The 16567-nt window shown below is 40.5% G+C and overlaps 1 protein-coding gene across 2 annotated transcripts; it reads left to right on the top strand.

Annotated features, from left to right (window-relative positions):
- Window positions 1-7548: 7548 nt before the first annotated feature.
- Window positions 7549-10998, top strand: LOC110982599 (microfibril-associated glycoprotein 4-like). Of its 2 annotated transcripts, none has more exons than XM_022241153.2 (2): window positions 7549-7912; window positions 9038-10998. In XM_022241153.2, the coding sequence occupies exon 2, from the start codon at window positions 9079-9081 to the stop codon at window positions 10048-10050; it is 972 nt and encodes a 323-aa protein (XP_022096845.1). In that variant the 5' UTR covers window positions 7549-7912; window positions 9038-9078; the 3' UTR covers window positions 10051-10998. The 2 variants fall into 2 exon arrangements, with proteins under 2 accessions (XP_022096845.1, XP_022096835.1); XM_022241143.2 differs by having other exon boundaries at window positions 7550-7912; window positions 9033-10998.
- Window positions 10999-16567: the final 5569 nt, after the last annotated feature.

The following is a 16567-nucleotide window of genomic DNA, read 5'->3' on the forward strand; positions in this document are numbered from 1 at the left end:
GAAAGAGTGAAATGGTAACTGCAGGATACCGGGTGAACCACCGAACAAAAGGTGAACCGTGCACTACACGAGTAGTTTCCATGCACCAATTACAATCGTAGCAGGGAGAAGGTGCGCTAATGGTTTTTAAATCGAGCAGTGTTCATTATGGCATTGACTAGATATCATAACCAACAAGCCACGGGACTAATCGAAACCGTTCGGCAAAGTGTGCAAAAAACTCCTTCGTGCCACTGTAAACAGTAAAAAATCACAAGGGAAATGGTGCCGAACTGTTGTTGATCTTCTTGAAACTAGGCCCATTCAACTTCACGGCAGTGAATAATTAGCCTAAAGGGAACTCTACCCTGGACGTGACTGATGGTGACGAATGGATCTTCTGAACTGGCAGTTTTGTGTTAGCACTCTATGTCAACGTGGTATGTGCACGGCACATTACGAAGTATACAAGCAAGCACTGCCATGCAATTTTTTCTTACCGCGAACGCCCAGCCCAAGGCCCTCAAAAGAGTGCACCGTGTGCGCCTACATCCTTCTAACGGACAGGCCAATAAATAGCGCCACCGAGCGATGGGCGATTTTCTTTCCAGTCCGAAAATCCGACGAAGAACCTTGAGAGAGTGCAGTCGTTATACGACTTCATATCTACATTGCGGAAAAGCAATGTACGTGGAAAGAGTAACACTTATATTTACAAATAGGTCTTTTGGGAGACATTTTGTGGTAAATTTTCAGCATTAAGGATACATCGGCTTGTAGGGAGACATTTCAGTGTCTCCCTATTTTCAAACTACCAGAGGGAGGCCGAATTTTGTCTCACTGGAAATTTTGAGAGATGATAGATTAGCGTCTAAATTGAAAACATACAAAGTTTGGTTCAGTTCAGACTAGGGAATATTGAATTATGCACGTTCTTATGGGAATGTCGCCCTAATGACTCATTAGCGGTAATATCCAAATCGACTAATGGTTCGTGCCCCTCCCCTTTTACAGAGTTGACACGGTATAACAGTTTTCTTTTTTGTAATTTAAGGACACGGAAACCTCACTTTATAAACTTTCCAGAAGTGTGTCGAGTGAAGTAGGCTGTGCCAGACAGATAGCTAAGGAATTTCACATTAGTGCCGTTTGAGCACATCTTCATCTTCGCCGCGGCTTTCTGTGTTGAACTTCCTCGTGCGCGCCCTCGAAGTCGACACAGTACGTGGAGTATCCCAGTTCGTAAGTATGACGCCACTTCAGTTTAAACCACGCCCACTGCACAAGATACACGACCATCGTAGGTACGTTAGTTCGCGGTCAATTGTCGTTATTTTTCTTTTGATTTTAAGTGTCGAGTCATCCTGAAAGACTCTTCCACGAAAAATTTCAGCCTGAAAAGTCTGAATTTAATATACCTTTATGCATTTTGTGTCTTGGGTCCTTACTTTCAACCGTCTGATCGTATTAAGAATTGAAGCCAACACATACAGCCTCGTTTTCAAACATGGAAGTGCGCAGATCGACGCTAAAAGCGTCGAATTGGGATCACTCCATTCGAGCTTTACAACGACACACCACTGGCCAAAAGAAAAGGGGGTAGAGGAGGTGACGTCACAAATGATGACGTTATTGCCTCAGTCATTTTTGCACAACGCATGTGTACAGTTTGTAGTGTAATAGTCGCTGTGAAGCTTAATAATCTACTGCTGAGGCAATGGCACATCAAGGTTTTGGGTGGAGTGCAATATGGGAATGTTTTACCTAAAATGATCGTCCAATTTTCCTTCGTAAAATAATCCTTACAGGAGGGTGGTGATGCCGTTTCTTTAGTGCTGCCGCTTTTGCTTTCTAAAAATAGCAATATACCTCCGAGGGGAAACAACTTCCCCGCTCCTCCCCATCTTGACACGCCCTTTAGTTGTATTTAGGATATGAACAGACGGGTTTGTACCTATTGCGTTTGCATAGATTTGTAATGCTCTTTCATTGCTGTCACACCACTAAAATGTCTCCTATTTGCCTCTGAATCATAAGCGACAACCCAAACCCTGTAATCAGTCACAGACTACCTGTACATTTTATTTAACCTTCAACATCAGTCGACTGTTACAAAGCCACCTGCAAACGCAATGTCTCGCCGCGTCGTCTGGGAGAATTTCTCCCAAATGCGTTTAGTAAATAAATTATCGGAAATATGCCCTTGAACTATAATGTTGGAAATTTATTTACATGACTGCATTGTTGATCATTTCCAAGATGAACAATGACTGATAACAATGGGTTCCAAATTGCCAAGCGGATGAGACAAATAGGCCTATAAATATTTAAAGTTATTCGCAAGTACAGCGTTTCCTTCGACCAATTTTCCCGGGAAGTAATGTAAACAGGAAGATACAAGCAAGACTGTAAAAGCACGATTCTTTCGCTGGGAAAGGATCGATCATACTTTACTGCAGGTCTTGCTGATTTTATTCGAAAAACTGTTGTGAACCAGCTTAGTATTTTCATTTGCAAAGCCTTCTGGGAAATACATATGAATTCAAATGCATTTCACACTCTCAGGGTACTAAGGTTCGAAAACTAGCGTAAACAGTTAAAGCCAAGTTACTTACCGACTCATTCCGTGCAACCCAATGCCGCAAATTGAAACATTTCAAACAGGAGTCATCATGGAGATTCGTATATCATAAGGGATTCCTTTCAAAGAAACTGTTTTCTGCTCATATCTCACACGTCCACATGTGCCTCGTCCTAGTTGTGTTTGTTGTCCTCGCAGACAGGCACGCGATCCCTCCCGGAGGTACGGTACGTAGGCGCAATTATAAATGCTTAACACACTCTTACGTAATGAGAAAGTTATACTCAACGAACCTGCCAAATAATCTTTCTTTGTATTATCTGCCTTCCTGGTTGAGGAGGCCGAAGCGACTTTAAAACCTCCTTCAAATAGGTAATCTAATAGTCGGTAATCTCTGTAACTGAATAGTGCGAACGGCAACCCTGCCTTGCTATGGATCTTTCCCGGGAAGAAAAGTCAACCAGACGGAGGACTGATGATTCTGACAGATTCACCTTGGGGGAACTTGCAAAACACAGATCCCATCACCTTCGTCTTCCATCCTGAGATCAATCGCAAAGCAGTTGTTAATTGATTGGATAAATCCATTTTGACTGGACTGACAAGAGAGTATCTCCCCACAACCAGCAATCCAGCAACTGTCTTTTTTTCCTTACCAAAGTATGCTAAATGCCTGAGTGAAGTGTCTCTATTGTGATGAAAAGAACAACAGAAAATACTTGAGAACGGGGCAGGATGCTGAAGGAATGTTGGGCTGCATTGAAGGGAGAGGTGGCTACATTCTTTCCCTTCACAAAAAGCCCGGGGCTCAGGTAGAGGATTCCCAAATTAGAACGCAGTTAGCACCGCGAAATAGGCCGCTTGCCAAGGAGTAGAGAATTACATTGTGAAGCCCTTGGGGTTTTGAGCCTATTTCTTTCATTAGAACCCTAAAAAGAAGAAAAAAAAGACCAAAAACAAAACCGAAAAAAAACCGAAGTGAAACCGTTCGATACTGTTCTGTCTGATTGAAGATGGGACTTATTAGCACCTGTCAGTACGGATTATCAGTACAGAGTACAGACCTATCTGCGTACCCCAGTCACAAAGTAATCTTTGCCTGTGCATGCATTGTTGTCGACCACTTCTCAGAATTAACGTGGGAGGGGGACTTGGGTCGGCATAGAACAACACTCCTGAGGTTTCCTGATCCTGGTATATCCAGCAAGAAATTACACCGAGGGGTACCCCCCAACATGTCCAATCGCTACACACACTCTAGACTATTGTTACCTAACATATCCCCCTAGATGTCTGAAAAGAATTCCTCAGGTTCCAGTGAGACAATGACCAACACAAAACAGGGGAGTTCTCTCCGTCTCATGTCTCGCTTCATACGTATAGTTCCTGGGGTGAAATCAGGTTTACGCATACAAGGGTGCACCCACGTGAGTAGGCCAAAAATTCGTCCAGCGTTGAAGGGTTAATTAATCAATAAAAGTTATGCACTCAAATTATTCTGTATTAAAGAGATCTGAGAGCCATGGATTTGGGGTATAGAAGAAATATGGTACTGAACCTCTGGCCTGGAATTGGGCTTCCATTTCTGAGCAGTTTGGATGCAATCGGGTGCCAAAGTGGCACTACGTTTTTGTGCTTTTTCGAAATGGTTACTTTTCCCAGTTTGGGAAGTATCTTTCTTTATTGGGGTGGTCTGCTTTGAATGCTATTTTCAAAATGTTAAAAGGAAATTGAACGATATGTTCATCATCGTTTTACATGCTGCCTGACCACCTGGTAGAGTTGTATTTTAAAAGAATTTGAAGTTTTGGGATTTATCACTGGGGTGCACCCACAACTGTGGATAAGAGAGGGGCATGCATACTCTACCCAGGTGGGACTCTACCCTAAAAAATCCCCAATTTTGTCCCCCCCACGCACATTTCCCCCTCGCCAAAAATATGGTCCTGTAGACTCACCCCTAGATTGTTTGTAGATTGGGTGTTTCACAAGTTGTATGTATCATCGCGTTCCAGACGGGTCAGTACTCTGGTCGTCGATTGGCATATTGGATTGGCAAGTCAAATCTACTGTTTTGCATTTCATCTTAGCCTGTGCTTGCAATTTTGTCCCCTTGCAATAACTCCAAACCATTGGTGTAGTGGGACAGATGATGTGAGCTGTCGTAAAAACTCATTTTGCTTTGTGCACAGGTGTTTTAAGACACCTCTTGTTATTCCTACCGCGAGAGATATGAGTATAGCGAGTTTTTCCTATGCTTGCTTTCGCACAAATCGGATTCATTAAGACAGATTATGCTCTAATAGCCGTTAGAGGTCACAGAATTTGGAGAGGTTATCTCGCAATGATGAAGGATTAAGGCCAAGTCGGAGCAGCTAAGTCCAGTTTTGCATTTTAACAAAGAAACAGCTAACAAACTGTATTACTTGAAGCCTTGAAAGGACACTTTGCGTGAGTCGACGGCGATTACCCGTGTTGCATTTTATAAGACATCGTTTGGATTTTGTCCATAGTGATAGTACGGTTCATCGAGTTTCTGTCCAGTGTAAGTGTAACGGACTAAAAAAATAGTGCAATAATCTGCCTGTTTTTCGCTATCAGAAACCGAGTATGTTTTAATTTTTTTCTTATGTCGTGTAGTAATTTGTCAAAACCTACAGGTCAGATATTTTTGAAAATAGAACGTCAGAAATTTAGGAAAGTAGAACGGTTGACTTCAGACTCCTAAAGTTAGTGACAATTTTCTTTCGGCAATACATCAATACAGATATTCAGTTCATTGATGTAAACTTTTTTAGGCAGATCAACATTTGTATCTTTGACTTAACACGCCAAATCGTCTTTCTGTGACGACCATACGTATCGATGTACAAATTTTGATTTATCAAAGTTGATCTCTTATCAAAAGGTAAGCAGACACTTTCTATCATAACAAGCATCATGCATGAAGTACAGTTTAGTTTTAAATACACTGTTGCTAGTCAGAGCAGTTTACACAGTGTCACAAAGTATTCACAAATACCTGTTATTTCGATATCATTTCAATTAACCTAACAAAACAAAGCCACCTTGCCTCAAGAGTCAATCTTTCAGGACAAAAGTATATCAATAATCTGTGTCAAACTAATGCCCAGATATCAACAGAAATCTATATGAAGGCTGAGCAAGAAAAAACAACACCAACGATCTTTTATATTAGAAATAATTTGAGGAAAAATTTGTTATGCCCTATCCATCGAAGTTAAGGTTAAATTGTTTAATAATAGAACAATGAACGGAAGAAAAACACTCCTTGTACAATATGTGCATGCAGAGCACTTTTCAAACAACTAGTAGTGAATGTACGGTTGCAACTCATGTACGTGTACACTGCTACTGTACAGGAAACAGTCGTTGATGCGTTACTGGCCAAACCAGGCGTTGATTGAACTACAATTCAGGGAGGGAACTGGCAAGGAAAGATTCCATAGTTATAACGCACGTTTGGACAACCATGTGGATGATTTTAAAAATAATAAAGATAAAGTGCTCAATGTGTCGCATCATAATTCTTTATCAAAACACATTTCCTCAGCAATTAGTAATATACGTGATATAACACAGCTGAAAATCCGGAAATGGTCCCCAAGGTCATTTGCTGACCATCTAAAGGAGCTGAGAGGAATACCTTAGACGCTTATACGAATAGCCTGATGCTTATCACTGACTTTAATACGAAGTAGGCATATCAACTTGCAGGAGCGTCTTTTAACAATTCAAAGAATCTTGTAGTTGACAGGTGCTGCACTCTGCTGACGCAAGGTAGTAGGCCTATATCAAAACGGGCGGACACCAGACAAAATCAGAACTTGAAAATCATTCCTCGTTGGTGATTTCAAAACGCACAAACCAGGTGCACGTGTATTGACTGAGGCCGAAATAAAGAGAATACCGAAATGACTAATCGCTGCCTTTTGTGACGGGGTTCTGGTTTTTGTACATCCATCAGTTTGAGGGGTACAGTACCCAAGGCGAAGCCAAGGGTGCTTTGCCTCTCAGATGTACAAAATCCATAGACCCCGCCATATCCGACTTGAGCAGAAGCACTCCTTATCAGTTGAAAAAAAAGAGCCACGCTGGCAGGTTGTGTTCATTTTGTTGGTAACCCCGCAAACGTATAAGGCGCGCATGTCATAATCGTTCGTGAACCAGCGAATTTGCAGTTTCACGAAATGAGCCTCCGTTGCCAGGGAAATTGCACCCTCTCTTGGTCCCGCTCCTGGTGACACAAATTTTTTCGAATGCAAGGAAAAGAAGTGAAATATATTTAACTCTGTCACAATTGTGGCAATGTATCCCGTGAGACGCATCACTCACGTGCAATAGCCAGAATCGCTCATGTTCTCGCGATTCGGTACGTGTGTTGTGTGGCATATAATGATCATGATCAATTCTAGTACATAAAAAAATGCGGTCTATTACCATGATATAACAAACATTGATATAGCTACAGAATGAGCTGCAAAAGCTTCAGTTCTTTTTCTGTAAACTCGGGGCATCTATTTTCTAAGACTGCAACTCAAAAAAGCAAACAAACAAACAAACAAACAAAATGTGCAACGACTGACCATGTTTTAAAGTGGAAACTGTAACGTCTAGGATTACATGCGTTCGTGAATATGCTATAGTACCACAGTGCCTTTCATTCAATTTTCTTGAAAAGTCATCGATATGAACTCAGCACTGCAACCAGAATATTGAGTACTGTAACCTTAAAATTCACTGAAGTGTCTACGTGTACATCAACACTATCCCAGCCACGCCCTTACAATTGGTGCGCCATATTTTGAATTTCCGCAATTGTGTGGGTCTCCTCAACTGCTATTTCTAGATAGATAGTGCGAAGGGATAGCATGCGAACTTTTTTTGAACAGCGCGTGTACATATCTTTTGACACCATCATCAAGTGGCGGCCTGCCGGTTCAAAAAAAGTGCGCATGCTATGCCTTGGCACTATCCGGCTTCCATATGTTTCAAAGTCAGCGCTGAGTATACGTGATCTACCCAAAAGGCTTCACAGACGGTCTGCAACATGTGGAACATTACGATTTGCCATTGACGTAGCATAATACTGAGCAGGCGTTCTCAATGTATGACGACCGCGTTATTGCTAGACTGTGCACAAAGACCCGAGGTGTATTGGTGGTTGGGTTTCTGGCACTGCACACCACCTCAGTATCATAACTATCATCAAGCACAGGCTACGTTTCTTTCAGGAATCCTTTGAGAAAGTTGGAAAGGAGAGTACTACTCCAACGGAGGAAGCAGCACAAAAATTAGCTGAAAACCCTCGAAAATAAAGATAATCCGAAGGTGAGTGCAGTCTGTAATGAATGTACACATAGTTTGAAGTCAAATTGATTGATAGGTTGATTTAGCAAATTGGCAAAGTCAAGTCATCTTGAGCATAAATACAGCATGGTTAGCACCAAAAAGTAGCCCCGTCACACCACTGGCATTTGCATTCATTTATTCGTAGAAGGGTAGGGTCGCCTTTACATCATTTTGTACAGTTAACCAGCCGTCATTTATGTTTCGGCCTGAGAGACACAGTCCCTTAAATAAATTACTCCGTTTTCTCTTCCAAGGCCTTTACACTCAAAAGGTAGTTATGTATGGGTTACATTTTCACTTAGGGAGAATGGCCTGCCCCTTCATCGTAATCGTCATGACAGATTTGTAAAACTCGGAATTGATGTTTTCAGTTAAGCTTCGATGTTAACAGCTTGTCACTACAGGAAATAACCACAGTCCATGCACATCCAAAACCAGGATATTAAGGCCGAAATCTTCTTTCCAAATGCAGGAGCAAGACAACTTGAGAGCAGTGTGTTTAATCAAGCATAAAACCAACACAGAAATTCTGTAATGCTGTCCCTTTAATGTTATAGTTAAAGACACCAATGGAGGGTACTGAAGCGGCATCAAATAAAATTTAAAATTCACTCAGTTAGTTGCTATGACAACCAGACAGTTTGCACATTAGCAGCTGGTTCTTGGTCATCCGAGCCGAATAACTGCGCTCCCTTTCAAGCGACGTAAAGAACAACTTGAAATGTATCATCTCTCGCTTCAAGACGAAAAGAAAACGATTTCTATTTTAATAAGGTCTGGAGTAAATGCATAGTTTGCTTGATGATCATGCTCATGCATGTGCGTGACAATTAGGTCCCTGACTGGGCAGAATTAGCTTACACTATTTTCAGGAACCACACTGAAAAGTTATCGACCATTTAACTGACTCGAGTTGAGTCTAGTTTAATAATACCCTTCACTAAGGTAGGGATGAGTGACAACAATGACTGTGTCGAGATATTACTGGGGTCTATAGAATAATAGTCTTTCCTTGTTTCCTTTTGGGTAAACAAAGATTAGTTCTATTACCACAAGATTTCAACATTTCTAACGTGATTTTTTAATGTCCTGTTGACAGTGCAGCTGACAGTTCGCTTTTCAGTTCTGGAACTAATTTTGGCATCATGGGAAGAGGGAATCTACTCATTCTGGCAATATTTAACATTGCTGGAGTAAGTTGTGTGGACCATTGTGGAAAGTTTGGCTTGAGCTACTTTGCAGCTGAAAATCGCGCACTGATCAATAAAATTATCGTTGTAAAAACTGCAAGGTCTATGGTTATCTGCGTGCGTGAATGTGCTATGCTACCACAGTGCTCTTCAGTCAACTTTCACACAGACAGCCGTCGATGTGAACTTGGCACCGGAACCAGAATCCAGAATCCTGAATCTTTCGATGAAATTCATGAAGTTGTCTACATCGACACGATCCCAGACACACCCTTACACTCAGTGAGACATCTCAGCAGTTGCGAGGGTCTCCTCAACTCCGGTTTCAATGTCAGTGGTGAATACAAGATTTACCCAAACGGCTTTTGGAATGGTCTGTTAGTCTACTGTGATATGGAAACTGATGGTGGGGGATGGATCGTCATGCAGAGGCGCCAGGATGGTTCGGTCGACTTCTACCGTAACTGGGTAACCTATCGAGCGGGCTTTGGAAACCTGTCCGGAGAGTTCTGGCTCGGCAACGACATCTTACTGAATCTGACCAAATACACAGGATGGTGGAAACTACGCGTTGAGTTGGAAGACTGGGAGAAAAACACAGCTTGGGCCGAGTTTGGCGAGTTTGGCTTGCAGGGAAACCTGTACAGAGTTAGGATTGGTCGATATGATACTCGGAGCACTCTGCCAGATTCTCTAACATGGCATAACGGGCGTGCATTTTCAACCTATGATAATGACAATGATACCCCCGATTACAGTTGTGCACAGAGGTTTGGGGCAAGTTGGTGGTTTGGTTACTGCACAACAGCATGTCTCAATGGTCGTTACTATCACCAGGCACGCGCTCCTTTTCGGGCTGGAATCCACTGGGAGAGTTGGAAAGGAAAGTATTACTCCATGAAAGGAAGCACCATGAAAATAAAATAACCCGAATCAATAAACCTGAGTGAGCTTTGGAGTTTTGATCTTGGGGTGGGGTGGTTTCGGGCCAAATCTGATCAGCCTGTTCGGTGATCCATGCAAAGGGATTTATGCAGTATGATAAAGATTGCAGTATTCCACATCTGAAATGTTTGTTTCGAGAATGCCCGACGAGAAGAACATTAGTTTCTTTACATACTGAGCAGAAATTCCCCTAGATTAGCATTTTCCTTCTTGTGAAACCTTAGAATATTGTACATTTGTCATTGTAATTAACATCTGTGATTAAACAACCATTACAATGAGTGTTAGTTGGTATCAACAAATGCACTGTAATAATTATGTAAATCTGGTCTGTGGTACTCAAGTCTAAAAACGGAACAGCCCGTGGTTGTGAAGACAAAATATTTAAAAACTTATTTCAAGAATGAAAATTGAGGGAAAAAAACACTGATCGCTGTAATAGTTTCACAAAGACGCTATAGTTCTACAAACCAAAAACTCAACTTACCTGTCACACCTGTGTCAACAAATTAGAAATGAAGAGATTACAAGTTGCATAACTGCACAAACAGGAGAATTATACTTTATTGGTTAAGGAGCTCGTTCTGGTGATTATATGCACATGTTGACTTCTAAAAGAATGATTTCTCACATTGGATCCTGATAGAAACTCACTTTTGAATTGAGAACGACTTCTAGGACAAAAATAAATTAAATTAGCTGGCAAAATAAACACACAGAGAAAAGCCAGAAATAGCAAATATTTTACCAAGTACACATATTTAAAAGCGCACTTTTATTATTATTAAATTATCTTTTTTCTTCTTTACTGTAATTGACATTTCTTTTCCATCTGAAAAAGTCTTAAAGTACATCACTACTAAACAAAAGTCCTAGAGAGGCTGGAATAAAAGAAAGCTCTCACTGAATAGAGTTGTGAACTTAACATTACGTAGACGTCATGCTTGTATGTTTGAAGAAATTATTGTGGCACTGCAAATTGCATCTGCAGTGATTGGATATGCATTTAAAGAAATTACATTCTAATTGCAAAATTGGATATCATGTCATATTAGCATCATCCGTGATGACAATGTAGTTAAATGATTTTGAAAGGAAATTGGCACTTCAAAACTTACAGTTCTTCACAACATAACTTGCAAACAAAAACTAAACTTTAAAAACTTGCGAACGGCCAATACTTGTTCATCAAACATCGTTAAGGCGTTGAAATGTCATTTCATTCATTGTTTCATCATAAAACCACCATTTAATTTTAAACAATACAAGGTCCAGCAACAAAGAAACTTGGTGTTTGGATAAAATTATACAAACTTGGGTCATGACACCATTTTTAATAGATTTTTTCACATACAAGATTTTCAAGTCTGCTCAATTCTAAACCTAACACTATGATATTGGTCCCAAAGTGTCATGATGATGCCATTGTGTGACAAATAGTGCTAACTAACTAAGTCTAATCCATCAATGAAAAATTTAGAGCACTCCCTTAGTGCATTTATGAATCATTCACGCACTTTCCTCCATTACACAAACTCCTCAGTATAAAAATAATATTGTTTGGCAATTTACAAATACGATTTGAAATTCAGTCATTTCCACTTTGTTCATCTCATGCTCTGGTGTGTCAATCATATTCCTGTACAACTCTTCGATAATCCCTTTTCCCCTAAATGTCCACGTATAGTTGTATCACGTTACTGACTGCACATTAATCCACAATTTATGGTTTTAAGTTGTTATATCAGTAGTTGAACAAATATAAATGGGATTTATGAAGGTTAGACGTTATAGCCACTCAACACTGTTGTAGTTAGCATCGTAGAAACCTCCAATTTAGAATTCAGCGTGCATAGGCTGCGTGCATAACATGTCAGTATTGAATGTCGTTATACTGTACTGTAATCGGTATCCAAATTAGCTGTAACATTACTAAATGGTTCACCTTGGAATTAATTGTAAAAATCTTACAAGATATAAAATTATTACCATGGTTTCGTTCCAACGTTGCTCGGGTGATGATGACTGACGTCTTATCTTTATTTGGAAACATAACAGAAACGATTTTTACGAGATGTTATTCATTGATCATGAAATTAAGCACTATTGCTTGTGTATTCACTGGTAGCGATTTAGTGGGTATTTTAATTCATAGAGAGGTTAAGGTTTGTATGTACATGTACTTACATGTGGGAGTGAAAATGTGGGAGACGTTGCCCATTTCTGCGCAAATACGAGGACTTGTGTATGTTTATAGCAGGCACTCATGTATTATGAAGAAATGACTTAGGGGCCTACTGGAAAATTGTTTTTTCTATATGTCCTGATCGCCCTGAATTCTCTTCAGCACATCATAAGCTTCAATTTATAAATTAATTGGACGTTTGCCTCAATAGTCACAAAGCTTATACACATGAAACCACCGATAACATCCCACCTTGAATTCCCAATCTTAAATGTAATTCTATGGACTCAGCCTAATCCCTTTTAACTGGTCCCTATGTGGACAAATAATCTCCTGACGAGTAAACTGCCTGTATCATGGGTACATGATTAAATAGCTTAAGCCATGTCATTGCTGATATCAGAATCTCTACACAGATTAAACAAACCGTAAAATGTCGACAATCACGAAGTGCGCCGGCAGCAAATGTTTTCCCTAGCTGAAACATTATAGCAATATTATGCGTAAGATGGCACGTATGGAAATAGTGGTGGACCGGACGTCTTGAATTACCAAAGCTGTACCAGACCACCAGTGAGGGCTCGTTTCAATCAAGTATCTCTGTCTACTGCTTGCTGTATTGTATCACCATCAGCGCGAAAAGCCGAAGTCCCATTCATCATGCACTGGTCAGTTTTAAAATTTCACTCGCAAAATTTAAACCGTTGACGAAACAGAAAGACAAGTCTTATAGGATTTTTGAAAATTGCTATATAAGAACTCTTCATGAGCAATCGGGGTACATTTCATGAAATGAGTAGTCTTGTGGAGGCAAAATGGACAGCAATCGATACGGGCGAACGTACAATATCAATAATTACTGTAACTAGGAGGTATCCAACGTAGAACGCATCCTTCAGCTACACGCGCCAGTAACGAAATTAGGCACCATTCAAAATGGCACACGTACGTGATACATGTGCTGCTCGAAAAATTGGGTGGTTAAATCACAGCTTCATATTATTATTTTTATCCCAAACGCTGAATGTGAATTTTACATCAATATGCTCGTGTACACATACACACATACACATGTTTGAAATAACTACACAAATTGGTGACTAATCCAATCATTTTAAAAGCTGCTATATACGTGCTTTTTAACAATATCGTGAAAAGAGTGGTTTTGTAGGAAATCAGCACTATGCGCAATGTATATCACTCCTATACCGGTAACTATTTGTTGCAGTGATGACTCCAGGTTCAGATATTAACTCAATGTGAGGAACAACCAAATGATTGAAAACAAGAGACCATCGAGAAGATTAATACTCTTGTATTTACACTAGTAGTATATGTATATACACTACTTACAAATGACACTCAGAAGTGTTCAATTCAATTCAGTTCAATTCTGTTCCACTCCTTAAATCAACCAGTTTCCAAAATTAATTCTGTACTAACTCACAAAAACAAAAACTAACAAAATCACCCCCCCCCCCAAAAAAAACACTGACTAAATCTATGTTACAAGGTCATTACGAATGCTGGCTTCTCCCTTGCATGTGGAGCCTAGGCGTCTCGAGGACGAAGACCGGGCATTCAGGGAATAACGCCACAGCACCAATGGGCCTTGGGGAGCCTCTCTTGAGGAGGAAAAGTTGCAGTCAGGTACTCTGGCCTCACACGGCCCTCTACCTGGTATTGGAATGGGAAGGAAAGCTCACACCCAATGGGTACGGCCATGGTCCTTCTCGAAGAGATCAATCAAAGGTGTCCAGGCTCATGCCGTGTTGCAATGCATCTGGTTAAATTTGAGTGTCGATTGTCTCTGATTTTTCCAATTCTCGACCGATTGCGCCGAAACTGAGCTTTACTGGCCGATCTTCACCTGCTGGACCAGGGGTCTCACGAAAATTGGTACTAGTCACCATATACAGAGCTCTGGAACTGCCATCCAGAGATCCATGTTGAGATCCTGACATATTTTTCTCGGGATAAGGAGAGGCAAGATGTCGACATCCTGAGCTAATTTATTACAGGATGACGATATCGTAAAAGTTGGATGATGACTCTGGAGATAATTTATCAAGAGATGACAACATCATGAAAGTTGAATGATGACATCCTCTGATAATTTATTATAGGATGACGACATCCTAAAACTTGGATGACGACATCATGAGATTATCGTTTTCTCAGTGTGTCGTCATCCAGAGACATCCAGCAAACGTCATGTCTACTTCACTACATGTAACAAGCGGTGAGACATCATGACGTTTTATCAATCCAATTAATATCACGTTTGGCAATAGGAGGACAGTTCTTCAATAAAAAAACAAAAGCACTTCAGGTCACCCGTGCGTTTTCAAGGTGGTTTGTCAATGCACCCATTGACAAATAATGTCATTATTCCATTTTTACGGTGAAACCATTTACGTTGCCAGGGGTGTTCCGCTATGTACAATATAAAACAGAAAACAAATCAACTATGATCAACTATGAAAATATGTACCAAAAAAAATAAATAAATAAATAAAAGAGGCTATGATGTCATTAGCCTTTCACCAAACCAGTGCACTTTCTTCAGATCAAGATACTGTTTATGCGGTGCATAAATCTACTATTTATATACACTAACGTTGTAGCAATCTATTTGCCGTGGCATAAGTCTGTCATGCACAGGGCAATTACAAATTGATAAGAACGTAAGCCCATGAACTGAAAAATTATGCCCCTATAAAAAGTACACTATCAAAATACAGCTGCGAATTCATCCTTCAGTACATTACAAAGATTACTCATTATGGTCAAAAACTTAACTGAATTGCTTCTCAAACATATCTGGCTGCACAGTCAAGCGTTGTAATTGCAACTTACCATTTGAAGACATAGTCACCATTCCGCAAGTACAAAATAAAGTGCACTCAAGTGGAAACATGGAGCACACTGAACTTGAACATCTTCCATCCTCCTCTGTTCAGGCAATCCTCACATACAGTCAGTACCAAGCAGCAACACTATAATTATTCGAAGTGTGGTCGTACAAGTGTCAGGTAAAGCTTCTCTTTCATGGATCTGGAACTTACGCCCTATGAAATTCAGAGCTCTTGGTGCTTTGGTGACTATGTGATGCGTTTGCGTCTCCCAACTAAAAGACCATGTTGAATGATTAAGTAGGTGACATCTTTGGTTTAAGAGGTTCACCGGAAATGGTGTAAGACATTGCACCAGGTTTTTTCTTTCGTGTTACACGCATGGTTTTGCACTTGCTTATGTTGAAACACATGCCCCAATACAGATGCCAGCCCATTTTTTCAAGGTAATTCAGATCATTCTGGAAAAGCTTTTTATCTGCAGCGGAGGTTATGCTCCTGTAGATCAAGCAGTCGTCTGCAAACAGCCTGATAACACTTCCAGCCCCTACTGCCTTACAAGTGTCATTTATAAATAGGAGGAATAGGTGAGACCCAAGTACTGTTCTTTGGGGGAATCCACTAATTACAGGATGCCACACTGACGATTAACCGTTAACCGTTACACGTTGAGGGCGATACCAAGGAATGCTGAAATCCAGCTTTTATTTTCCTCCAACTCCATAACCGCCAAGCTTATGCAAAATTTGTTTGATGTGACACGTCAAAGGCTTTAGCAAAGTCAAGACGGCCAAATCAGTGGTGACATTGCTATTATGATTTCTAGCCAAGTCACGTATAGTTAAAATAAGCTGGATGCTCTTGCAGAAAGCATGTTGATTTTCAACAAGAATTTGATGATGTTCAAGATGTTCCATGAGATGACTGTCAAAGATATAACAATATGCTCCTGTATCTCACAAGAAGCAGATTTCAGAGAGATAGGCCGATAGTTTGCTGGGTTTGATGATGAACCTTTTTTTAATAAAGGGGTAATGTTAGCCAATTTCCAGTCTGTTGGTAATGACCCGGTATCAAGTGATTGTTGGAATATAAATGCACGATGCTGCGATCACATGAGGTCAGTTTTCGTCTATAATACTTCCTTTCCTAGTTACATGTATTTGTTGCAACCTGACGGGGCATTTACTTCAGGAGATATAGTGGGCTTTGAAGAGTGCATCTTGAATGTCACGGGACTTGTCACATGATGACGTCATCATCCCCTCAGGTCAATGTTCCTCTAAGGCATTCTCGTTTCAAAATATCTGCAAGGTTTGAACCCAATCGGGCAGGTACTTCAAGAGATTCTGCTATAGTGCCTTTAAGAGTGCACCTTTAATATTACGCGACTTGTCACCTGATGACGTCATCATGATCAGGTCAATTTTTGTCTAAGCACTCCCACTTCAAGATATTT

Source organism: Acanthaster planci, linkage group LG05 (assembly GCF_054643075.1).
Source record: "Acanthaster planci isolate LZ-2023a linkage group LG05, COTS_SCS, whole genome shotgun sequence".
NCBI classification, from domain to species: domain Eukaryota; kingdom Metazoa; phylum Echinodermata; class Asteroidea; order Valvatida; family Acanthasteridae; genus Acanthaster; species Acanthaster planci.

Bases quoted from the DNA above. Each gene is read 5' to 3' on its own strand.
- LOC110982599 (XM_022241153.2), top strand. From the start codon at position 9,079: ATGGGAAGAGGGAATCTACTCATTCTGGCAATATTTAACATTGCTGGA.